General features: G+C 34.7%; 3 protein-coding genes across 3 annotated transcripts; 2 read left to right on the top strand and 1 right to left on the bottom strand.

Annotated features, from left to right (window-relative positions):
• Positions 1-25: 25 nt before the first annotated feature.
• Positions 26-4,327, bottom strand: LOC117337719. Its single transcript, XM_033898816.1, has 3 exons — positions 3,916-4,327; positions 1,208-1,680; positions 26-700 (listed from the first exon to the last, which is right to left on the bottom strand). Exons 2-3 carry the CDS (start codon positions 1,677-1,679, stop codon positions 288-290), a joined length of 885 nt encoding a protein of 294 aa, XP_033754707.1. The 5' UTR covers position 1,680; positions 3,916-4,327; the 3' UTR covers positions 26-287.
• Positions 4,328-8,692: 4,365 nt separating this feature from the next.
• LOC117337166 (protein toll-like) lies at positions 8,693-11,227 on the top strand. Its single transcript, XM_033898012.1, has one exon. The coding sequence runs from the start codon at positions 9,335-9,337 to the stop codon at positions 10,919-10,921; it is 1,587 nt and encodes a 528-aa protein (XP_033753903.1). The 5' UTR covers positions 8,693-9,334; the 3' UTR covers positions 10,922-11,227.
• A 4,001-nt stretch (positions 11,228-15,228) lies between these two features.
• LOC117337065 (protein toll-like) lies at positions 15,229-20,697 on the top strand. The gene is made up of 2 exons (XM_033897847.1): positions 15,229-15,414; positions 17,658-20,697. Exons 1-2 carry the CDS (start codon positions 15,409-15,411, stop codon positions 19,839-19,841), a joined length of 2,190 nt encoding a protein of 729 aa, XP_033753738.1. The 5' UTR covers positions 15,229-15,408; the 3' UTR covers positions 19,842-20,697.
• The last annotated feature ends 5,082 nt before the right edge of the window (positions 20,698-25,779 follow it).

The following is a 25,779-nucleotide window of genomic DNA, read 5'->3' as shown; positions in this document are numbered from 1 at the left end:
AAAAGAAAACAATATACGCATCAAATAAACATCGAGTTGTATTTCATTTTTCTTTATTGAATACACGGTCATGTTACACAGAACCGATTTCATCAACGTTCCACAATTTCAGACCATTACTAAACGTAATTATGTTCCCATAGGGAAGCATTTTCCTGTTCAATGGGAAACTATAGCTATTTTCCCTTGTGTTAGATGTATAAATACATTTTTCTTTCAGCTTGGGAATGATGATGAAACCGGACCCAAAATTACACAACTGTACGCTTTAGCAGCGTTCATTCTAATTATGAATAGGTAAGTAGGAAACCAGAAAACAATGAAAATACTGGTTCCAGATGAACAGATGATTGATGTTTGACGACTATTACTACCCAAACCTCGTCGCCCTCGGAGAGTTCAACAACGGCTGTTCCTGTGCAGCTACTCCAGTGAGAGTCGTTCCCGCATGTTGTAGCAGATATCATTTGACCATTCCTATTGATATGTCCGTCTACCCTTTCATTTGTGGATAGGGACAACGTGAAACTGAAAAAATAAACCCCAGTCTGGGTACAGTGGAAGATCCCAGTGTTAGAGCTATAGGCATTACCGATATTTGTGATGACATTACGAAAGGGAATCGCTTGACCAAGGCCAGGGTTTTCTAGGACATGTCCCAGAATGGCATGGAAACCAATACCGTTATTGACAGGTGTAGCTGCAATGGATGAATAACAATAGTTATTTTTGACCAAAGGTCAACCGAAATCAGTGAGAGAATACTGTAATGAAATTGTAATTGTAACACAAAAACGATAATACGCAGGCAAAATATGACAAACAGAATCACACGCTTGCAGATGTTAGAAAGAGAGTTGAAAATTTGTTGCTGAGGATTAACCACCATCTTCAGCGTCCTGTTCAAGTCTACCTGAGCGGCGACAAAGGAATTATTTCCATAAGAACCTTACACATCTTTCTGCATATAACACAAGGGAATGGACTGACGAAATAAGATCTTATGTCCACCATGTTGTAACCAATTATCGTAAATCGTGATATAGGGTAATCTCATTTCTCTCCATAAATAAAGTGTATAATACTCGAACTATATTTTATCTTCAATCATCCGTGAACAAGCTTGTTCTATAAATATAGTTAACTGGTCATATATGAAATTAATATCAATGGAATAGATCAAACAATTTCAAGAAAGCCTACTTACCCACTCGGGCGATTCTGCTCTGGCTATCGGGGTCTGTACCTCGGCTATCCATACTGTTACTTTCTTGGTGGGTGTCAAAGGTGTCATCCTTTCGACCATCCTCACTCGCATTGTTAAGACTCTCCACTGGCCACTTTTGTTTCCCAATAAGCTTACTGACCAGGCCGTTAAGATGTTTGATTTGATTTTCTAAACTGTTTATTTTGTTATCGCGAGTTCCCATTTGTCGCACATCGCTGGCGTGTTGACTCTCCAAAGCGCCGATGCGTCTTTGAAGAATACTGACGTCATCATCATGGCGGCGTTCCATTTCGTCCAAGCGTTTCATTAGATCAGACACAGACGGTGAGATATTCCTCGATGATTCAGGCGAGGCGACCGTTTTGGAATCTGTTTCTCCAGCTGCTAGACCAAAGCTAATGACCATCCATGCCAGAAGTAACGAGATGCGTCTTAAAGTCATATCGGCCATACTGTGAACGGATTTATGAAAAAATTCATTACAGAAAGGGCACGTCTATTTCATATGCTCATTTTTTCAAATAATTATTCACATACTGGCTCCATATTGGTGTAAACTAGTTAATCATCATTAACAAAATAAAACCAGCAGAAATATTCAAAGTAACAAGTGCAAAATATTATATATCCTGCAATAGAAAGTGCTCAGAGACTTTAACCCTATAATTAGATTGCTAATGTCATCTTTCACATCGTTTGCACATTGCACGATGTATCATATATTGTTAAACTGTCAAAGTGCACTTACAAGTGAATACTACCAAGTTGTACAGTTATCAGCACTATTTTTATTACTGGTGAAAAGATAACTTCAGCCTATTTATGCAAAAATATCTACTTCACTACCATAAAGAAAATTGATAAGTGTACACACATACAATACATATAAATATAACACTTGAGAGGATTTAGATCGTTTTGTCCATCTTTCTAAATCCTTTTGGATTTTAATGTGCAATTGTAAAATTAAACATGTACATGTTATCATTTCACGATTACGACACAGCAAGAGCAACTATTGTTATTCATAAATGCTTGGATATGTTTTCAATAACAATGCCATTTCTCTCAGATTACGTTTAATGTCACCCAAAGATTCTCTACTTCCAAAACAGTATCAACCTTTTACATAGGATGTGAAAATATTCGTTGAAAAAGCAGATTTCAAGTGAAAAGCTATGGCAGTGTGCACATAGACACACATATATGATTTTTTTCTTCTTATCCTTTTGGTTTTTCATGTGAAAAATTAAATGAAATATATATATGTTATAATTCGACGAATAGGGCACAGTAATAGCAAACATTTTAATTCATAAATAGTTGTATAGGGTATGAAATTATTATATATTGTAAACATATATAGAGGATATTGAATTGTTTCCCATTTGATATAACATTTCACGAGTATGTCAGAATATCGATATTTTCACGAGTGAAAAATATCGAAATATTCTGTCATACGAGTGTAATATATGTTAGATTTTCTTTTTATTGCATTTCATATACTTAAAAACAAAATTGAAAACATCGAAAATTAATAGTGTCAAAAAGTGCGGGAATTAGTAATGACGTCATCTCTTTGTGACGTTATTCCACGTCAACTTGACGGCGCCATTTTGAAAGGACTGATCAGCGCAATTTAAGCGTTTTCTGCTGTTATCGGAGAATTTTTCCATGAAAAGCTAACGTCAAGTGAGTAATTTGTCAAAAACTAGTCAAAATATTTCAGAAACACAGCAAAATAACCAATTTATCTATCTCCGCTTCGACTGGTAAAATCGTCTCATTCAGGTGAATACAAAGGTAAGCTCTGATTGGTCAAAAACTTATATTTTCACTGCAAAATCTTATTTTTTCACTGCTCATAGCTGTAGTGAAAATATAAGTTTTATGAGTTTGATAAATTTCTATATTTCACTGGCGAAATTGCAATAAATACATTTGTTTAAAAATTGATAAGGTAAGTGCCGACATGATAGATATAGAGGCTTTAGATAACTAACTCTCTGCCATTGGTGTTTGTGAGAATGTCAAGTTCTTTTTCTATATTGTCTGAAAAAGTGCAATTTATAACAGCAATTTCTATATCATTTCACCAAACAAATCAACGCAGACATATTTTCGATGACAACTGCATCACTCAGTTTTCAAATTAACTGAACATGTGTTCTCAATATTAAGAAATAAACACAATATCTCATTTATATAGATCAATGATAGTGATACCTGTAATTATCGAAATTGTGGTTTTGCTGAACATTTAGACAAGAACAGCACAATATATGTAAAGGTTTAAATTTATTTGCTATTTAAGATAGCTGTTCCATGGACTGTAATCTAAAGTCCAAGCTCCAAGATAAAGCGTGTGAAAATTACTGTCTCGGGAACAGAAGCATACGCTATAGGCTGTTATGCTACTTTAAAATTCCAGAGGCTTTACTTTATTTTCTGTCGTATTAATTTTTTTTCATGCACTTAGGCACTGTAGGAAATGTAAATATAAGCATTAATTACGTGGTTTATGTTATATTCCTGTATTGCAATTTGCGTTTATATTTCCTCATATTACCCGAAAAGGAATTCAGTTTTAATGCTTAAATATATAAAAGTCAGATTGATAATATCAAACAGATAATGCTCACGTCTGTTTGAATATTGAAAGTTGAAATAAATTGCCAACTTACCTGCACGAAGATAATATCAATGTTTAGTTTCTAAATCTTCCCACTTCCAATCTGAATCAAACTGCACGGTCTTATCTCTAAAAGTTCACTCAGGTCTTCCTGAACTAAACAGCTGTCTAGTTGTTCACTCTAAATATCGTCCTCGTTTCCTTGTTTTCCTTCTGCCTCATTTAACCACCCTCCATAATGGAAATGCACAAGCGACTCACAAGTGAACAGGACTTAGCAAATTGTACATGCCAAATATATCAAGTACTAATTGCAATAGGATACCATTACAAAAGTCCCCTAAACGCCCCGGCAGTCGTATTTTTGTGTTCGGCATCCCTCAAAATCCCTATATACCAATTTCATCAAAATCGGACAATATCTAAATTTTGACCCATTAGAAGCCAGGAAAAGGGGCCATTTTGATAAAATATGAAAATTAGGTTACGAGAGTGGCCGGTAGCTCATAATGAACCTACATACCAAATTTCATCAAAATCGGGCAATATCTAACTTTGGAGAAATCAGAGGCCATGGCGGCCATCTTGGTGGACTGATCGGCAAATAAAGTGTCAGTTGCACACCCCCTGGCTATGATGAACCCTTGTGTCAATGGGAATGTATCTTTGGGGTATGGTTAAAATGTTGAAATATTTATAGCTATTCAAAAGTTAATAAAATCGAGTAGAATATTTAAAATAATTACAATGCAACTTCACGAAACCGATCCTTCTCAAAACCGATCACTTCTTGAAAATGGCATTGTTCGGAATCGATCCTTCTTTATCAAAGTTATAAAAGACAAATGGTTAAAATATACCCAAAATTACTTCTGTATCATATTTATAAAAAAAACAAATGGTTAAAGTACACCCAAAATTACTTCTGTAAACCCGCCTGACCTGTGCGAACATGACAAGTGACCGCCAACCAACCGTGAGGTCAACACATGTGGCGATTGCTGTCGTAATCTTTGTTTTGGGGCGTTCGCGTGTATTAGGTAAATTGGTACATAACACAAACGACTAAAGGAGCATTATTATTTCATTTTGTACTTATCAAAACGGACAAGATGAAACCATGTACATCAACATGCATCATGACATGTTTACCATAAGAAAACACATATAGTTAGATAGCCGGAATTTCGCATTTAATTTGCATGAGGTCCCGAAGCGGGTTAATTTTGCAGCGAGACAAATTCACACAATGCTTCCAAGATACAAAACGCTATCCGATAAATACTCATCCCCAATCCTGGCGTATCCCGACCGGTCAAAATGGATCACTTCTCCATACCGAATCCTCTCTAAACCGACCAAATAATCATCAACAGTGCATAATTGGTCCGGAGAAGTCCTACTGTTATAATGAAATAATTAAATGACTCCATACAAACTCTTACTATTATTGCTCTCCCCCATTTATATTTGATTTTCATGTCCGATTTCATCCATCAAATGTATACACACCTCTTATCGCTTCACTATTTATCCCTTTAAATGTAATTACTTCATAAGCTATTGATATAACGGGTGCACATGTAATATCAGCTGATTGTTACGTTTGAAGAGAAGGGCTATAAACTGACTTTAATACCTGTTTCCATGTCATCCTTGGTATGCATGCTTCCAAATGAGCATGTTGTATTTACCTGAGTGAAATTCAATTGAAGATAAATGTTTGTGCAATTATATGACTAACAGTTCTAGTTCGCCTTAGATAACCCTAAACAGTTATAAAAATAAAAGTCTCAAATATCATGCTATTTGATAGATTTCCAGATAAGTTTTTTTATCCGACATGATGAATTCTAGTGAAAACCTAAATTAAGAACATTTGCGCATGAGTTTCCTCTTCATATTATTTCTAAAATGAAATCTCAAACTATATTACCCGTGTAAAATTTTATGAATCATAAAACTATAATAATAAAACAGTCGTAAACTAACAATGCTTCCGGGTGTCTGTATGGGTGACCAGGATATTGAGGTATAAGAATGACACCCGTGATAAATTGGTTGTTCAATTATAATGTTAATGCATGCCGTGTCACGTGCATGTTTCTGTCTGTCACTTATTCGTTTATTTGACATTTAGCATTGGTGTTTTTCATATCGAGGGCAAACACTGCAATCGAAACGGAAAGAAATGTTATATATCAAAATAGAATAAGGGTTCTAAATTAATACGTCTTATTTTTCTAGTTTGATGAAATATGAGATTGTTATTGTGTCTGGAGTTCTAAGAAACGGAACCATAACCCAGAATATGACGGTACGTATTGTCTTAATTGAAAAAAATAACATATACAACCCGAGGCTTTTAACTGCTTTTGTTTTTGTTTCGTTTGTGTGTTGTGTGTGTATATATTGAGAGCGAAATATACATATGTAGCCACGGGGCGAATTAAGCGTTTGAACACCCATGTAAAAAATATTTTTGACAACATTACTAAAATGTTTGGGGACACAATTCTGCTCTATACAGCCAGCATAATCCGAAATACGCTGTCTTGGACGTTGCGTTTATAAGAGTGGTTAAAACTATGAAATACAAAATGTGAAAACATACTTTGTACTGTAAATATATTGTATATTCTACTGTACATAAGTAAGTGTTAGCTTTCGCACAAACACCATGACGAAGTCCCTGACAGAGTGAACTATGGTTTACTGAACTATTATCCATGTATGGGGTAAAGTTCACTTGACCACATTAGCTGACCTCTACGTCTGTTTTTATTTATATCTGGACACAATCCACTGTCATGCGATAATATCAATCTGAACCCGAGACTGAGATGACAAATTAATATAAATGATGATCCGTTAAATAACAGTAAGTGATAGTGTAGACTTCATCGCCAATTATGCTGGATATTGTTAGATATCACACGCTGACGGCAACAAGTATTTACATATTACCGTATCTTAAATACATAACTGTACCACTGTTTTTGCCTCGTAATCATTGAAGATTAGAAGATAGTGTTTTGTTAGGTATACTTGTAGCTGCAAACGGATTCCTGTATTTTTTTCTAGCGCAACCGACAACACCTACCTACTTACACTCAGTTTACAGTTTAGGAGTTACTACGTATAATAAAACCCTAGTTCCATCCAGCTGATTAATCAACCCCTCAGTAAAAGACATCCTTTTAACAGCATTTGTGACAGCAAATAATCATATTACTGCAAAATATAACATAATCAATCAACAAATATATATTAACAATTTTCTATGATTCATGCAACATTGCGATTGTGTTCAACAGCTATCACCATTGGTCGGAACATATTTCGCTTTTCAAAGTATGTGGATTTCAGATTGATAATTATATAAATTAATTATAGATAACTAAAAAATGTTACAATTAACAAAAACAACACCAATAATTGCAAACAATATTTTCGTACATACTTGTGAGGTAGAAGACTTTTTATCATAATCTCATAACTAGGAAGTTATTTTCCTCCAAATAGTGTATTTACTTTTGAAAAAAAAAATGTTTGAAGGGGGGAAATCAGTTTACTTTTGATGAATTTATTAAAGTGGTACAGATAAGAAAAATTAGATTACAATTGATATTGATCCAAATACATGCATGATAACAAAATTAAACATTTAATTTTGTTATCATGCATGTATTTGGATCAGTCGCTGCTTAGTCGCTGCGGTCATTAACCTAAATATGATTATTATATAAATACTTGTTTAATTATTATATGATAAACACGTTTGGGGCAGACAAGCGGAAATGTATGTCACGTAACAGAAAATCGGTGAAATAGATATTAACTTAATTTCATCCTAAAATACCTTAGAATACTTCAATATACATTGATTAATTAATCCAGAATCTGATGGACTTAGTTTCACTAACAAAGTGTACCTGTAAACTTCTAGAAACATATTTCTTTTATTCAATAACATTTTGGGAGCACAGACCTGAAACGAAACTTTACTTCGAAGGGAGAGTTCAAAAATAAGAGGGAACTCTATAAGACATTGTCAATATGTCAACTAGCGGGAAATGGGAAATAACTCTTACAAGTGAAAACTGTAATCTTCAAACTGAGTCATCACAATTGTTGCTCTTGAATTGTTCAAGAAGAGGTTATAGATTATTATGATTTATATTTGTCAATAGACAATTTGAGATAGAAACACGGAAAGTAACGAAAATCGACATATTTGTTTACCATCCATATCGTCATCTTCATTATCCGCAGTGAAAATGACACAATTATTCTTGGTTAACGACTGCCTAATACGGACTTAGTCGTAATTGAATGCTATGGAATGACATTAAACACAAGCCAAAAGTGACGTGTATTGGTTAATTAACGGATTAACTTTTCATTTTATTTAGTTTATGATATAATTAATGCAATAAACCGCAAATGCGGCTTTCTGATTAGTTTAGATTTTGTTCATACCATCACGAAAAAAATCCAAAAATGACGCACAAAATATAACGCCACATTAAGGCAATTGACCTTGCGTATTAATTTGTGAAATATAATATCTTATAAGATTAGTTAAATTGTAAATACAACTGTACAACATATTTTAATTTTGTTAATCAGTTTCAAAAATTAATTATAAGTGTTGATGTCAATTATTTTTTGTTTCATAGGGGTATGAAGAAAGATTCATACAGTTTGCAAGCAATGTTGTTCATACCCCAATGAAACTAAAAAAATGATATCAATGCTTAGATAAATATCAATAACATATTTGTCTGTTTTATCGTTTCTCTTAATTTTTTTATTTCAGTTATTCCTGCAGGCAATGAATCTTAATTCAAAAACTGGACTGGGATTCCTAGTGTTGGCGTACCTCAGTACTCTTATAGCCGCAACCAATCCATGTTCCTATGGATATTCAGTATGTACCATAGAAAACTCGACACTTTCGGAATTATGTTGTATCGAAAACTGCTGTAACGTTGAGTCGTCTTGTCGTGGCCGTAAAGATATACGCTGTGTTTGCCACACTCAGCCTCTTTGGGAGATTAGCGCGCTACACCCATTGTATGTGGAATACACGACAGTTCGAGGCTCTTCTGAACTAAATGGACGATACGATATCAAATCAAAGCTAGAACATAAAGCTGGATACCTGGAAGCTCTTCCAGATAACATATGTCAGTACCAACTTTTGGTTAATGTTGACTTAAGTGGTAACAATATAAAGGAAATAGGAAATATATCGTGTCTTACTAAATTAGACACATTAGATTTGAGTGAGAACCAACTGTCTTATATCTACAATAATACATTCCGAGGACTGGTGTCACTGCGCAATTTAAACTTGGCAAATAACAAGATAAGCTACATAGAACCCTATTCCTGGTCTCATCAAACGTCTACTATACTAAATATTCAGCTGGAGGGCAATGATCTGTCAGAAGTTGACGTAACAAATGTCATCATCAATCGACCATTTTGTAATCTTGATTACGGAACATAACAACATTGAAAATATCGTTAACGAAGCTGGATGGACTTTGACAGCGGACGATGAAATCGTACAAGGTGGTTTCGTCGATTTGACTAAAAACTGCATGTCTGGCATCATCGACTTTCTAAATCTTGGTGTTACTGACCTTAAAGTCTTCGGAAAGACATATTCTTATGGCATAGACATTCGTGATGTCCCCTTCCAATGTGATTGTAGAATGGAGCCATTCTTCCAGTTGGCAGAATCTGCCCTTCAGGTGGTATGGAGAAGTTATTTTGATATGTACTGCTTCTCCCCAGAGCAACTACGCAATCGGTCTATACCAGAACTGATCCGGAATAAGCAGTACGATCTGTTTATATGTGATATACCACAAACTGAAGGTTGTCCTTACAATTGCAATTGCTATAAGCAGCCAAGCAGAGATCGTGTGGTCGTAAATTGCTCAGGGCATGGACTTGATATAATGCCGCAACACGTTCCCAGAAATGATCTTCCCCTTGAGATATATCTAGACAATAACATTATATCCAGCTTAGAGTGGCGCGAATACCTTAACCGAACCCGGAAGTTATCCTTATCCAACAACTCTATAACTACGATGGAGGGTAGCGCTGTTAATCAACTACAGAATGCAACAGAAGTAGACTTACGGGGGGAAAAGGGAATCAAGAACCTACCTGAAGATATACGTTACTTAAAACCAAGTATTTTCATGTTTGGAGAATTGACAATTTATTGCAACTGTGACAATACATGGTTTGGAAATTGGATAAAAATGCATCTGAACGAAAAAGGAGAGAGCAACAACTTTTGGTGTCACACTGTAAACAGTGCTAAGGAAGCTGCTGAGGTCGTAACAGAAGAGTTCCTTGATTGTAGGAAACCGTCGATACTGCCAAAATGGATTACGATTTCTCTCGCAGTACTGACATCCCTTATCTTGGGCATTTCTTTAATCGCTAAGATATTTCAGTACGAAATTTACCTGTTGTTCCGTACACTCAGAAGCAAATATAAGACATACCCAGATAGGTATTATGATGTGTATGTATCATATGATGAAACAACTGACGAGATAAATAAGTGGATCATGAATGGATTACTTCCAGCACTGGAAAATGACGGTTACCGAGTTTGTATTCCAGCTAGAGATTTTAGTGTAGGTATCACGTATGAAAATGAAATCGCCGATTTTATGGGACGGAGCAAATTTGTTTTAACGCTCTTTTCAAAAAATGTGAGAAGCGTGTCTTGGCATTTGGAATGGAAGCATGCATGGTATTTGTATACTTCTTATCAAATCAAGAACATTATCCTGATAAATTTAGACATTTTAGACTATGATTCCGTGACCCATCCCGTCTTAAGAGCGTTCGTCCGGCTTGGAATGTACCTTGACTTTGCCAACATGAAGCAGTCGTTAATTGCCGATATCAAGAAAATAATTGGTTGTTCAAGTAGATCAAATCGCCGTTTAAAGAACGAATATACTAACTGCAAAACACGATTTAATCGTCACGATATGCTGCAGAAGCAATGCAATTGATAGCCTCCTCAATGTCAATACCTTCGTTTGTTTCCATTTTCTTTTGTCATCTGACTCGAACCCTGAACCAAACGGTCAGACATATAACCGTTGTGTTTCTGGGTTTTTATTGATAAACTTTTGATTTTTTTCCCAATTTTTGCCGTGAAATTCGGTTAAAGTTGTTCATACCAATTTCACTTCAGCGATAGATCAAGGAGGGAATTAATCATCATTTCAAAAGTTTAAAATGGGGCTGTCGTCATGGCGACCCAATATCTCCTATTTTTTTTTTTTTTTTTTGCTATGTGTAGAAATATTAGGCATACGGATAAGACACAATTACTATGTAAATGGTATATATGTAGATAATACTCCTATTCGTATTTCCAAATATGCTGATGACACACCTCTGGTATTAGATGGCTAGGAAAAATCTCTGAAAGAGTCTGACAATGAATTATATAGTTTTACTAAAATATCTGGTTTAAAATGAACACAGGTAGTTTGGATTGGAGAAAAATGCCATAGCAGAGATACATTTCTGTCTGACTTATATTTTCAATGGGGGAAAGACAAAATTTACACTTCTAGGAATAGAATTTAATGTTATGTTGCATAACCATAACTTTGATAAGAAACCATTTGAACTAAAGTGTCCGATCAACACCTGGAGCAGAAGATCTCTTACTCCAGTTGGTAGATTGTCATCATTGTTTTGAGTACATTAAATTCGTTGCTCTTCAGTTTCAATGGAATAGTAAAATTGATAAGGTTAAGAGAAGATAGCTCAAAATTGTTGTGATGGGGGCTGAAGATGGTTGATATAAGAGCTTTTATAGAATCGTTGAAACTTGGATGGATAGGAGTATGCATCATAGGCCTGGTAATCCTTAACACATATGCTGATAAACACATGCTTTCAATTTGCGGTGATGGATATATTTCAGTGTGCCAAAATAAATGTTCTTGATAGATATGTTTAAAGCACGGACAAGATTCAATAAAACAAATGAGGTAAAGAGTTAAAGACATCTAAAAAAATCCCAGCTGTAACGGGAAAACACCACTAAGGTATGATCCAAACCTGACTATCGACTGTTAATCTATATTTTACAGATCATGGTACAATAAAGGGATGCCTATGATAAATGACTTGGTTAAATATCTAGACACTGCAAGCTTTTATAGTTTTCAAGAATTTATTCAAGTATATCAAGTCGATCACACAAATACAAGATGCCTTCATAAAGTTTTAAATATCAATATTCTAGTTAGATCTATACAAGAGTACTATGCTGTTCAGAGATTCATTGCCAACAGCCATGGATATTTTGCTCAAGCTAAGCTAGAAAATGAATGGAAAAAATGGTAAAAAAATATTAGAACTTGGTTATGTGTGAGTATAAGATATTCAACATTTTTATAATGATTTTATAAACCTCAACAATCTAAGACCTAAAGATTGATACATTTGACACTACTTTTCTCATTTATTTCAAAGTTATACATACATACAAAATGTTTTTATTTTTTCTAAAATTTAGATTATTTAGGTCATTATTGATTTATTGATGATATGTTTTTGATCCTAGCCCTGTCTCTTTCTCTCTTTGTCTCTGTCTGCTCTAATTCTATTCTCTCTCAAGCTTTCTTAAGTAGCTGCCAATAAATGAAGTACTGTGTGTGTGCTAATTATACAGTCAGTATGTGTCAGAGTATTGGACAAAAAACATTTCAATTTCAATTTTTTGGATAATTTAAAATTTTGGCGGGAAAAGAATAAACCTATCGGCCAATGAGGTGGTGTTTCACCAGAACCAAGTCCCTTAAAGTTATCATTTGATGAAGTTTGTGTGGATTTATTTGAGGAATTAACGTTTGAATTAGGTACTTCATTGATACCAGAATGAAGAGTTATAGCTAAAAATTCGGAAATAGTTCCTATTAAAAACAGAATGTGTAGTAATAAATGCGAGAGGTGCAAACAGGAAGGAATTCCTCATCTGGTGTTTCCCAGCCCACTGTTCAGGTCAAGATCACTGTTCTTATGGAGAGGGGGCATATTTGCATTCTTGTGAGTGTGTATGTTGGGGGTGGGGGGATGGTATGTTAAATATTCTCATACTTTGCTTGAATGGGGATGTATACTTAGGTTTCTCTCTTAATATGCCTATTTATGAGGAATAATTATCACTGTTCTTAGGTTTGCGGGGAATTTGTAATTATCTCTATAAAGTCGTCTTGTGGGGAATATTACCCATAATTCTTCAAGCCGACTTCTACGGCAGTGTGAGAGAATGGAATTTGCCAGTTGTTCTAAAAATAGCACATTTACTTTTGGCGACAATTTTCGCATCCGGATTCTTTTCAAATAGTGCTTGGATTTATGGGGAATCAGAGGAATCCCCATAAAACCGATTATTCCGTGCAATGTTGGTCAAAAGCCTAATTATATTCCCCATGGGCATGGTATTGTGAGTGCTCTCTGTCTGTCTGTCTGTATGTCTGTCTGTCTGTCTGTCTGTCTCTCTCTCTCTCTCTCGATGTAAATGTTGGTGTGATTGCAATGCTACTTGTCATCATTATGTTGGAAGATGAAAAGCGATAAGATAATATATTCGTAGTCTATGGTAATCAATGTTTTTGTTCATGACTATTATAATGATGGTGATATATGTGGTGAAGATGAGAAATTTGATAGGTAGTCGGATGATGTATGTGATTGTGTGAATGTTTATGTGTGTGTTGCATGTGGGCGTGTGCGTGAGTGTAGTTGTTGCAGGAGAAAGGGTGTGTTGGTGTGTTAATCCATTTTTCTGTGTATGTCTATATTTACATGGTTGATAAGTATAGAATAAATACAATAGTGTTTATATTCATAATTCAAAATGCGTAACAAAAATCATGTACATGTATCAAATGTGTTGTATCACGATTTGTAAAATTTTGAAAAAAAAAAAAAATTAAAAAAAAAGATAATGAAAAAATTATCAATCCTATCGACTCGACATTATCTCATGTAGTACCTAATATAATGTTTCACAACAGGAACAAACCTGGGGGTTATACTCTACAAAGATATGACAAAGAATAAAAAAAAAAAAAAATAAAAAAAAAATAGCGCCAGTATTGTTTGCTACCCCTACTGTTATTCATTAGAAAACCCTATGTTTATAGTAATATCCTTACTTTTTATCTGATATATATCTCAATTTACTGTCTGAATTTCAAACGTCTGTGGGACATTGTAATTCACGTATTCAAAGAATCTCACTTCATGTTAACCCCCTGCAGTCAGTACGGTCATTTAGGGTGTTTCCCATTAACAGTACGTACGTCACTCCTAAATACCCTTACTGTCAATTCATAGCGTGTTGGTTGAGTTAACAATGGATATTGTTTGGTGTTGATTCGTATCGGTAAAATGTGCGAGGTCCCCTGAAACAACATCTTTCTCACGTTTATCATTTATCTATAAATAGGTTTTGTTGTCGTCGGTTTTATTTCAAAAGGAATGTTTCCCTGATGTAATCCGAACCTTTTATATCGTGTTATGTAAACGGCAAAAACTTCACGTTGATCGTATTCCGACAGGTGCTTGTAATATAGGCCTGCCCAGTCTTGCGTGACTGTGATGTTTTTATTCTGCTATTTTTATCATTAATACAGTTATGCATTTCAGACATTTCTTTGGGCTTCAGTTAATTAAAATGCATTATTCAGTTATTTGTAAAATCCTTGAAATCAGTCGACATAAGCTGGATGTAGGAGTATGTCACATGTGTTTGGTGGAAAAAATCACGTTTGAGAGGATTCCTGTAAATACTGTGAAATATCACTTTACATTCCACACTGTGTAAAAGGCAATATCATTGTGTATCCTGCAATGCAGTGTGCGTTCATCTATGTCCCACTTCGTGACTGTCTACCTTGTGTAACTAAATACAACATCATGGACAAAAACTCCATTATTTCGACAGCAAATCAAGAGCAGGTTTCTTATTATCAGATTCTCGTTATCTACCGAGAAAATAGCCTGTCTTGTTTTCGATCCACAGCATTTATAAAGAACTAACACAGTTATTCAAAACAAATTAAATCAAACACATTTTGATACCTTTCATAAAATACCCTATTGTAAAACATTCGTAACCCTATCATGCGTACAATATATCGCCAATGACATGCTTGGTTAGGTCGGTTACACGGATATAGCTGGTATAAGAATGACAACCTGAATAAAAAGTCAAGTTTAATTAAAATGTTAAAGCCCGGCGTGGCATGTGCATGTTTCTGTCTGTCAGTTATTCATGAGACATTTGGTATTAGTTTATATCATATAGAAGACATGCACAGCAATCGATACGGCAAAACCAAGCATGGTATAGCAAAATTGAATAAGGATTGCAAATGAAAACGTCATATTCTTGAAACCGGATTACGGGATTTTGTTGGTGTTAACGAAGTCTGATCGTTTGTGTTTGGAGGGAACTACAACCTACAATATGACGGTAGGTATTGTCTTAGAGGAAAACATATACAGCACAAGGCTAAAGTCTGGGGCTTCCTGTGTGCTGTTACAGGTGGCGAAATATAACTATAGCACGTATAGGGTGTTGGAAAGATATAAAAATACCATGAACAGCCAAATGAATTTCCCTATAGATTCCGTGTAGAAATATATTTTGATAACATAACTAAAATGGTTGTGGTTCTTGCTCCTGCAATCACACAGAGGGGATGTAGACTATTTTGTGATATATTTGTTAAATACCTTTTTATGGCATCAAGAGCAACAATGGTGTTACAAGAATTGGAGACGCAGAAAATCAATCTGGTAAGGGTGTCTTTTTTCACCAGTATCCTCCTAATATTTTTCTCGTTGTTATAGCTGTCGTTTTTTATGGACACAGTACTGCAAGAGAACGCAAGTAGTTGATCGTCGTTATCCAAATATCAAACTATGAGATTATAGTACTATTAAAAGGCTGAATCATAACCAAATAAAATATTTTATCTTTCGCAAATCTCTCATGCAGGTTAAACTGATATCAAGACTCCCCAGTTTCATAAGATCCAGTATAATCTACAATCATCATTAACTTAATATTTGTTCCAAAACATGTCTTATATTGATAAACTGGAGATATTGTGCATAGATTTGATTCTTTATATTCTGACCTACAAATTTGACAAATTTGTCAAGTGCACAGAAGCAAAACGTTCCAGTTGATATTCTTACTCTAAATACATGTTTTGTAAAATATATCCATTCAAATACATTTCTATTAATACGTTGACGTCATGAGGAATATTCATGTCTCTTTTAATACGCCTTACGCCTTGCATATTACATGTTAAAGAACACAGGTATTAGTAATATAATGGATTGTCCGTAATGAAAAAATCAACAGTACACATATACAACCTGCCACAATGGAAAATGGCCTCCTTATATTATTCAGTTGTAATTCAATCCCCCGTAAAGGAACACTACAGGTAAACCTAACTGGGGAAAACATATTCGGGGATTCCCCTTGTATAAACCATCGGGGCACTTATGTAATTAGAAGGGGGATATAACCCTTGGCGCCTTGAAGGTATACTCCTTAGGGAAGTTGAAATACTCAAGAGAGGATGCAATACTTGGTACAGGTCACTGCCTTTCACACATAAAAAGGACTAGAATATACTGATATCATTGCAATAATACGCTGAATTTTATTTGTTAAAATACATATTCATTGTTATTTGGATGACAAATTCCGTAATAGTATTGGTGAATATGATGTGGGATCATAGCACAGCAGATCAAAGATTACTGATACATTTTCATGAAAACAAATTACGTAATGTTTAACGTTTTAAAAAAAATATTTTTAATAATGTTTCATGCTAAATATGGTTGAACTAAGTTCAGTCATTCAGGAGAGGAAGCGATTTAAAGCAGTATTTAAGCTAAGTTCTTATTTTAGAGGCCCCGCCCTTCTTTTTCCAGGGGTCAGACCGGACTCATTTATATTAGTTATAATTGCCGTCCCCTAATGATGTTTCAAACAAAATTTGGTTGTAATCCATTAAAACATTAAGGAGGATTTGTGCTTTAAAGCAAATTATAGGCTAATTTCCCCTTTTGGGACCCCATTCCTCTGTCCCCAAATTTGGTTATAATCAACTGAATAGCTTAGGAGGAGAGGTTTTAAAGCAACATTACAGAAAAAGTTCCCCTTTTCGGGCCCCACCACGGGTGGTGATTGCCCCCCCCCCCCCCCCCCCCCCCCCCCCCCCCATGATGCTTCACAAATTGGGATGTAATCCACCCATATGTTAAGAAAGAGTATGATTTCTAAAGTAAAAAAATCAACGAAGTTCGCCATTTTGGCACCCCAACTCGGGCCCCTTGGGTCAGACTAGCCTCATTTATATATAATATGATTGCAATCCCCTAATAATGTTTCACATCAAATTTGGTAGTAATCCGCTTTGTGCATAAAGATGAGTAGCGTTTTGATTGTGAAAATCTAACGGTGCACGGCGGACGACGACGGGGGAGCACAATGGTTTTAGGGCATCCTCACCCTTCGGATCAGATGACATCAAACCTGTATTTCATCACATCGAAAACATCAATATACATATAGGGAGGTGTTTATTTCGCTTGCTTTAACTTAGTTTACCTTTCTATCTTAACAGTTTCAAATATTGAAATAAAGATAAATCAATTTTTCTTATATTTTTTAAAATTTTCTTTCAGTTGTTCCTGAAGGCAATGGACCCTTTTGATTCAAAATCGGTATTTGGATTCCTAGTGTTGGCGTACGTCAGTACTCTTATCACTGCTACCAATCCATGTTCCTATGGATATTCAGTGTGTACTATAGAAAACTCAACACTTTCAGAGTTATGCTGCATTGAAAACTGCTGTAACGTTGAGTCGTCCTGTCGTGGTAGTAAATATAAAGAGATTCGTTGCGTTCGCAACACTCAGCCTCTTTGGAAGATGAGCGAGTTAGAGCCATTGGATGTGGAATACACGACGATTCGTGGGTCTTCTGTAGTTAGTGGGCGATATGGTATCAAAGCGAAGCTGGAACACGAAGCTGGATACCTGAACGCCCTTCCAGATAACATATGTCAGTACCAACTTTTGGTTTATGTTGACTTAAGTGGGAACAATATAAATGAAATAAGAAATATATCGTGTCTTACTAAATTGGATACATTAGATTTGAGTGAGAACCAAGTATCGTTCATCTACAATCGTACATTCCGAGGACTTGTGTCACTGCGCAACCTAAATTTGGCAAATAACAAGATAAGCTACATAGAACCCTATTCCTGGTCTCATCAAACGTCTTCTATACTTAATATTCAGCTGGAGGGCAATAATCTATCAGAAATTGACGTAACGAATGTCATCATCAATCGACCTTTTTGTAATCTTAATTACAGACATAACAACATTGAAAATATCGTCAACGAAGCTGGATGGACTTTGACAGCAGACGATGAAATCGTACAAGGTGGTTTCATTGACCTGACTGAGAACAGCATTTCTGGTGTCATTGACTTTCTAAATCTTGGTGTTGCTGACCTTAAAGTCTTAGGGAAGATATATTCTTATGGTATAGACATTCGTGATGTCCCCTTCCAATGTGATTGTAGAATGGAGCCATTCTTTCAGTTAGCTGAATCTAGCCTTATGATCATATGGAGAAGTTATTTTGATATGTACTGCTTCTCCCCAGAACAACTACGTAATCAGTCTATACCGGAACTGATACGGAATAAGCAGTACGATCTATTTATATGTGATATTCCACAAACTGAAGGTTGTCCTTACAATTGCAATTGCTATAAACAGCCAAGCAGAGATCGTGTGGTCGTAAATTGCTCAGGGCATGGACTTGATATGATGCCTAAACACGTTCCCAGAAATGATCTTCCCCTTGAGATATATCTAGACAATAACATTATATCCAGCTTAAAGTGGCGAGGATACCTTAACCAAACACGGAAGTTAGTCTTATCCAACAACTCCATAACTACGATGGAGGGCCGTGCTGTTAATCAACTACAGAACGCAATGGAAGTAGATTTACGGGGAAACACGGAACTCAATGATCTACCTGAAGATATACGTTACTTAAAACCAAGCATTTTCATTTTCGGAGAACTTACAATTAACTGCAATTGTAGCAATACATGGTATGGAGAATGGATAAAAATGCATGAGAACCAAAAAGGAACCATAAATAACTTCTGGTGCCAGACCGAACGCAGTACTAAGGAGGCTGCTGAGGTAGTAACAGAAGAATTGCTAGATTGTAGTAAAGCGTCGATGCTGCCGACATGGATTGCGGTTACTCTGGCAGTATTGTCAACTCTTATCTTGGGGATTTCGTTGATCGTGAAGGTATTTAAGTACGAAATTTACCTGTTGTTCCGTACTCTAAGAAGCAAATATAAGACATACCCAGATATGTACTATGATGTTTATATATCATATGATGAAACAACTGACGAGATAAATAAGTGGATCATGCATGGATTACTTCCAGCACTTGAACAGGATGGTTACCGCGTTTGTATCCCAGCTAGAGATTTCAATGTAGGTATTCCGTATGAAGATGAAATTGCTGATTTTATGGGACGCAGCAAATTTGTTTTAATGCTCTTTTCAAACAATGAGAGAAACGTGTTTTGGGATTTGGAATGGAAGCGTGCATGGTATTTGTATACCCGGTATCAAATCAAGAACATTATCCTGATAAATTTTGATATTTTAGACTATGATTCCGTGACCCACCCCGTTCTAAGAGCGTTTGTCCGGCTTGGAATGTCTCTTGACTTTGCCAATATGAAGCAATCATTAATTACCGATATTAAGAAAAAACTGGGTTGTTCAAGAAGAAGAAATCGTCGTTTAAAGAACTAATTTACTAATTGCAACACAAGATTTGTTCGTCAGGATATGCTGGAGAAGCGATGAAATGCAAAACCTTTTCAAAATCAAAAGTTTCATTTTTCAATCTCTGTGGTTATTCAGATCTTCATCTGTCCTCGAACACCGTTCCTCATGGGGTCTCAAGGTCTCACACAACTAATTCAGCAATCAGCTGCTGTTTCACCTGAGCCAAGTCTATAAAGAAAATGTTTGTTACATTTGTAGCCGTTTAAGTGAATAAATAATATATGAAATGGATATTTTCTATATTCGAAAATAAATTGTAGGATCTGGAAATTTGGGAAATAAAAAATATACACTGCTCGTGAAAAAAATGACGTACGATTCCATGTGTTAAAAGGCGGGAATTCCCCAGTCCAGTGTCAATAACGGGATTAATGTCTGCCAAGGATTGGTATGGATTATATATGCTAATAAACCTATCCGATAACATCGTCTTTCAGGAAGGGAAATCTTTATACATCTGTACTTTAAATTAATTACTTAAAGGGGGGAGTATTGGAGAGAGGTCCCAGGGAGACAATGGGGACTATGAACTATGAATGAACTTCTCCAGAGTTACTTTTATTTTTATTTTTTGTTTTGTTTTTTTTTTTGGATTTTTTATCGATTTTTTTGTGAGATTTTTGAACCGCTTTCCACATTATCATTGACCAGTAAAATGTATACATGTCTATTTTCCTATTGGTAGGAATGCTGGCCGGTGAGAACACCTGCCTTTTCAGGCGTTACTTTGGATTCATATACAATAGTAGGTAGCCTGTTGGTAATGTCTGGTGTTGAAGGATTGCTTTGTGGAATTCCATATAGGAAATCTAAGCAATTTTGTGTTCTGCAAGTTTTACCAATTTTTTGCGGATGCGATGTGAATTAGTTACAGCGGACCTAGAATATATGTTTTAGATTTCCTCTGCTAATGAGAATGTTTGCCAGGTCAGCCAGATTCTGATAGATTTTGACAGATCTCTCATATATCCCACCAGGGGGAGCTGAATGGTTATCTATATATCCCAAATTATTATTTACTATCATTGTTTGTTTATATTAGATTTGCATAAGCTTCGCTAGTACTAGGCAGACTTTCAGTCACTTCTGCATTTAATTGTTTTCTCTAAAAACATAGGGTTTTAAAAGAATATCAATATTTTCTTTTCACAAGATTAATTAAAACAAATTGTAAAAATATATTGAATTCATATATTAATTTTAAATGGACAGTTTATTAAAGGTACATATTTGTAACAAACGTGTTCAAAGTTTGAAGATTATTCATTAATAACTAATAGGTAAACAATGGCTTCAGCGCAGGTTAGGTCATTGTAATTTCTGACACATTCAAAGCCAGATTTGGCAGCACATCAGGGGAGACAATCTGTCATATCACGAGAACCACACCGGTTGCTGTAACTTGGGAGTTTTCCAAACAGCAAATTAAAGATTAATTTTGATTCATTTTTAATGATTTTACAGCTATTACAAAGACAAAACAAACTCCCTTAAGGCCTCCCATACTTAATTCAGCCAACCAGCTGCTGTTTCATCTGAACCAAGTCCTTGGAGAAAATGTGTTTCTTAGGTCTATAACTGTTTTCCCAATTAAATAGCATATGAAATGGATATTTTATATACAGAAGAATAAAAAGTGTGGTCATAAAGTTTGGAAAATCAAAAATATACACTTCTAATGAAAATAGAATCACGTAGGATTCCAGGTGTAAAAAGGCGGGAAGTCCCTAGGTGGGGACTCCCTAGTTCATTGTCAATAACGGGGTTACTGTCATTCAATTACTAGTTTGCTCTAATATGCTATTAAATGTGTCCGATAACATCATTTTTCAGGTACATCTTCACACTTTAATTTGATTAAGAAATCACTTCTTCCTCTGTTCTACTGGTACCATCGAGCTAAAATATGGTAAGGATATTAGTGAATGGAAGCTGACAAAATGATTTTAACTTAAAGTCCTTACAAACTTTGACATGGCAGCGCTCGTCGGCCATTTTACAACATGAGTTATCATTACCACGTCTTATAACGGACATGGATTATATTTTATTTCATTTCAACAAATTTTATTGACATTTGATGTTATTTGTCAAAAGGATTAAATAACAGGTCAAGCCTATATAAATTTTCTCCTATGGTTACAATTGGAATGTATAAATATAAAATTAATATATAAATTTACTATGAAATGAATAAAATACATGTATAACTAACATTTAAGGGAGATAACTCAAACATAAACATTCACACATCATTCATACATTTTACTTATATATACATGCATACATAATATTTGATAATATGTAATATGAAATTTATCTATAAGAATAATTCATTGACAGGCATTGACCAAAAGTCCATGTGCATGTATGCACAGGTCGTGCCTGTCAATAATTAAGCGAAAATAATATATATAAATGTAAAATAGTATATCATAAATTGTCAGAAAAATTACTATCAAAATGTTTAGCAGACGCTATACTTCACATATATACAAGACTTAGCATACTCAACTGATGACACATGTGACCAATGAAGATGAAGGGATCTTTCATGTATAATCATACATATTCCATATTCATTTACATATAAGGTATATATAATATAACACAGTACAATACAATATGATATAATAATATATAACACCATGGCTTATATATTTAAAGCATATAGAGATTAAAGCGTCTCGATTTCCCAATGATCAATTGAACATCATTTAATATTTGTATATTTACAAACTTATCACAGTCAGGGCAACCTTGTAAGAAAGTGCTAATATTAGAATGATTATGATTTGCATAACTATCTACTGAGGTAAACAGAGAATGTCTAATAGCATTATACCTAGGACAATCAAAGAAATAATGTGAAGTAGTTTCATTTTCAATATCACAGGCACAGGTGGGAGAGTTTAATAAATGATCATTAAATAAATCAAAATTTAAATTGCTACATGAATTTCTAAGCTGACAAATAATGATATTGGCCTTTCTATTTCCTTCAAATTTGAAAATTTGCAGTGAATCACATTCAGCATTAATATCATGATTAAGTTTGCATTTAAAAGCTGCTAGAGAAGAAGAGTTGAAGAGGTCAGGATTAGCATTGTTAGTTGTGCGGCACATTTGGGGGAAGAAACTGTCAAAGTAATTGTTACTTTTGCATAGAGGAGGATTGAATAGTCGTGATTGTCTTAGGGAATACGGGTTATCATTTTGGTTGTTAATAAAAGGAATAAGGATATCGTGCAAGTGTTGTGGTGATAGTCCATGAATTATTTTGTACATCATTATGTGGTTGTGTTTATTTCTTCTATCTGATAGAGATTCCCAGCCAATTTCTTCATATAATTTATTGTGTGATGTTCCTGATATGAGTCCTGTAATGATTCTGGCTGCTTCTAACTGAACAGATTCTAATAATTGTTTTGATTGGTGAGTGCAGTTATCCCGGATTCTGTCTGCATATTCTAAAATTGGTCTTAGAAATGCTGTATATATTTTGATTAAAGACTTACGATTCACTTTAAATTTTATGTATCGAAGAATATTTATCTACTGTATGCTTTTCTATATATATTAAGGATATGTTCTTTCCATGTTGCATCTTCTTGTAGTGTAAGTCCAAGATGTTTGTGAACTGTTGTGTCTGTAATTTGTCTATTTTGGAAAGTTATTTGAGGGTGATTTTTGTTGTGTTTCCTTGAAAAGATAACTGATTTAGTTTTTTTTAGGGTTACATTCAATGTCCCAAATACCTGCCCATTCACCAATATTAGAGAGATCATCTGCTAGAGCTTGTGCTGCTTGTGCTTGATTATCATCTATTATTACATACAAAGAAATATCATCAGCAAAAAGTTTGATATCAGTTGAAATATTATCAGTGAAGAGAAGAGGTCCAAGAACTGATCCTTGAGGTATCCCTGCATTTACAACTTTGAATTGTGAGTGATAACCTTCGGTAGAGACTCTTTGCATTCTGTCTGAGAGATAATTTTGAAACCATAAAAGTAAATTTCCATCAATTCCATACATTTTAAGCTTCTGTATAAGACCTTCATGCCAGACTCTGTCAAATGCTTTACTTACATCACAGCTCTTTTCCCTTGTCCATATTACTAGGTATCTCATTATAAATAAACAAAAATTGATTAACTGTGGAATTACCTGGTATAAAACCAGACTGATGCTTTGTTAAGATTGGATTTTCAATTAAACAATATCTTATCTTTCAGATATTTTTCTTGTGCTGTCGCCATCTAGGATTTTTTTTAATAATCTGACTGTTCTTTTAAACTCATCGGTGTTCTGTTGAGATTTTTGATGAAATTCAGTTGGTACCAAATGTAAATATGACAAACTGTTTTTTTTTCTGTATATTTATCGAATTGTTGCTGCATTGCCGTCGGGGTAACTACATATTTTACTTAATAATAAGAAATCCTTTAATGAAAATTGCTCTAGAGAATGTATGTGTAGCAATCAATAAAGATAAATATAAATCAAATTCCTTTGTAAATTTGACGCTTGACAAGCTTGTTGTAACGTATATAATATGGTTTTGAATCAATGGTTCAAATGACTGTAGTTTTCCTTTTTTCAAAAGCAATGTTTGAAAGCTGTTTAATATGCAATATTCAATTTCATTCAATTAAGTGTTTGTTTGTAGATAAAAAAAATAATGAATATAACTCAACATTTTTTCAAATTTTGTGTTAGAAATGCGATGTTTTATAAGTCGGTATTAAGTTTTCTTGATTTTGTATAATTTTTTTTTTGAGGAAAAAGGATTCCTGTAAATATGGTGTAATGTAAATAAAATTGGGAGTATTTAAGTTATACCATCTTTTTTAAGGTCTATGAGATAAAATTTCTATTCCATACTTAACACGACATCTACAATTCAAAATGCGATACACCGAGTAAAGAAATACACTATACACTATACCGTGTATCGCACTGAATAAAGATATATACTATTCATTATACTGTGTATCGCACTGAGAAAAGATAAACACTATTCATAATACCGGGTATTCAAATTCAAAATGCTCGAAACAATAGTTATAACGCTTTGGTCGGAGTCGAATAAACCCGTTTAAAAATTGAATATAAAAGAATAGTTAGCAGAGATATAAGGCTTTAATCACACAGTGTCGGTCACATGTAACACATGGACGTAAACATGTTTCAATGGCGACCGCAAAACTTAGTTTTCAAAACAAGCTAACATGCCTCCGCAAAGTAATAATACAAACAGACAATGTAATTTGAAACTTGTATAAAAGTAACATATATTAAAGATCAGGTCTTACTGCACTTTTAATAAAGTTTGTTTGGTTTGGTTCAGTATTGTTTAATGACCTATCAACAGCTAAGGTCATTTAAGGACGACCTTTCCTGACCTGTATGCAAGATGCATGCATGGGTTGTATGCGTGTGTACTTTTGGAGGCTGTGGAATGTTTATTTTTATCTCCTGGTGATAGCGGCGAACTGATGTGGACTTTATAGTGCCTCGCTAAAGCATGCTGTCGAAGTCATTCAGCACACGGTCACATTATACTGTAAATCACTTATATTTCGCGTGGGATTTATTTTCGCGTTAATTCGCGAGGAGAGTCAAACGCGAATTCAAATCCCTCGCGAATATTTGTATAAGAATGACAAAAATACTAAGTGGCGTCCATTTTGAATCTATCGTAATCTTTAGTAGGTGAGCAAACATCGCCGTTAAATTAATGATAGAGTGATAGATTATATACTTATATCAGAGTGTGTTTTTATATCACAAAACACCAAAATTTCACACACACAAATAACCGCCACTGAACACTGATATTGTGGTTGAACTCGGACTTAATTAACTTCTAGACGACGTTTTACATGTGTTAATTTAA

Source organism: Pecten maximus, chromosome 11 (assembly GCF_902652985.1).
Source record: "Pecten maximus chromosome 11, xPecMax1.1, whole genome shotgun sequence".
NCBI classification, from domain to species: Eukaryota; Metazoa; Mollusca; class Bivalvia; order Pectinida; family Pectinidae; genus Pecten; species Pecten maximus.
The sequence above is the reverse complement of the archived record's forward strand: the minus strand, read 5'-3'. Positions and strand labels throughout refer to the sequence as shown.

Bases quoted from the DNA above. Each gene is read 5' to 3' on its own strand.
- LOC117337719 (XM_033898816.1), bottom strand. From the start codon at position 1,679: ATGGCCGATATGACTTTAAGACGCATCTCGTTACTTCTGGCATGGATG. The intron at 701-1,207 runs GTAAGTAGGCTT...CATCCATTGCAG, and splicing joins GAGCAGAATCGCCCGAGTGG to CTACACCTGTCAATAACGGT.
- LOC117337166 (XM_033898012.1), top strand. From the start codon at position 9,335: ATGTCATCATCAATCGACCATTTTGTAATCTTGATTACGGAACATAAC.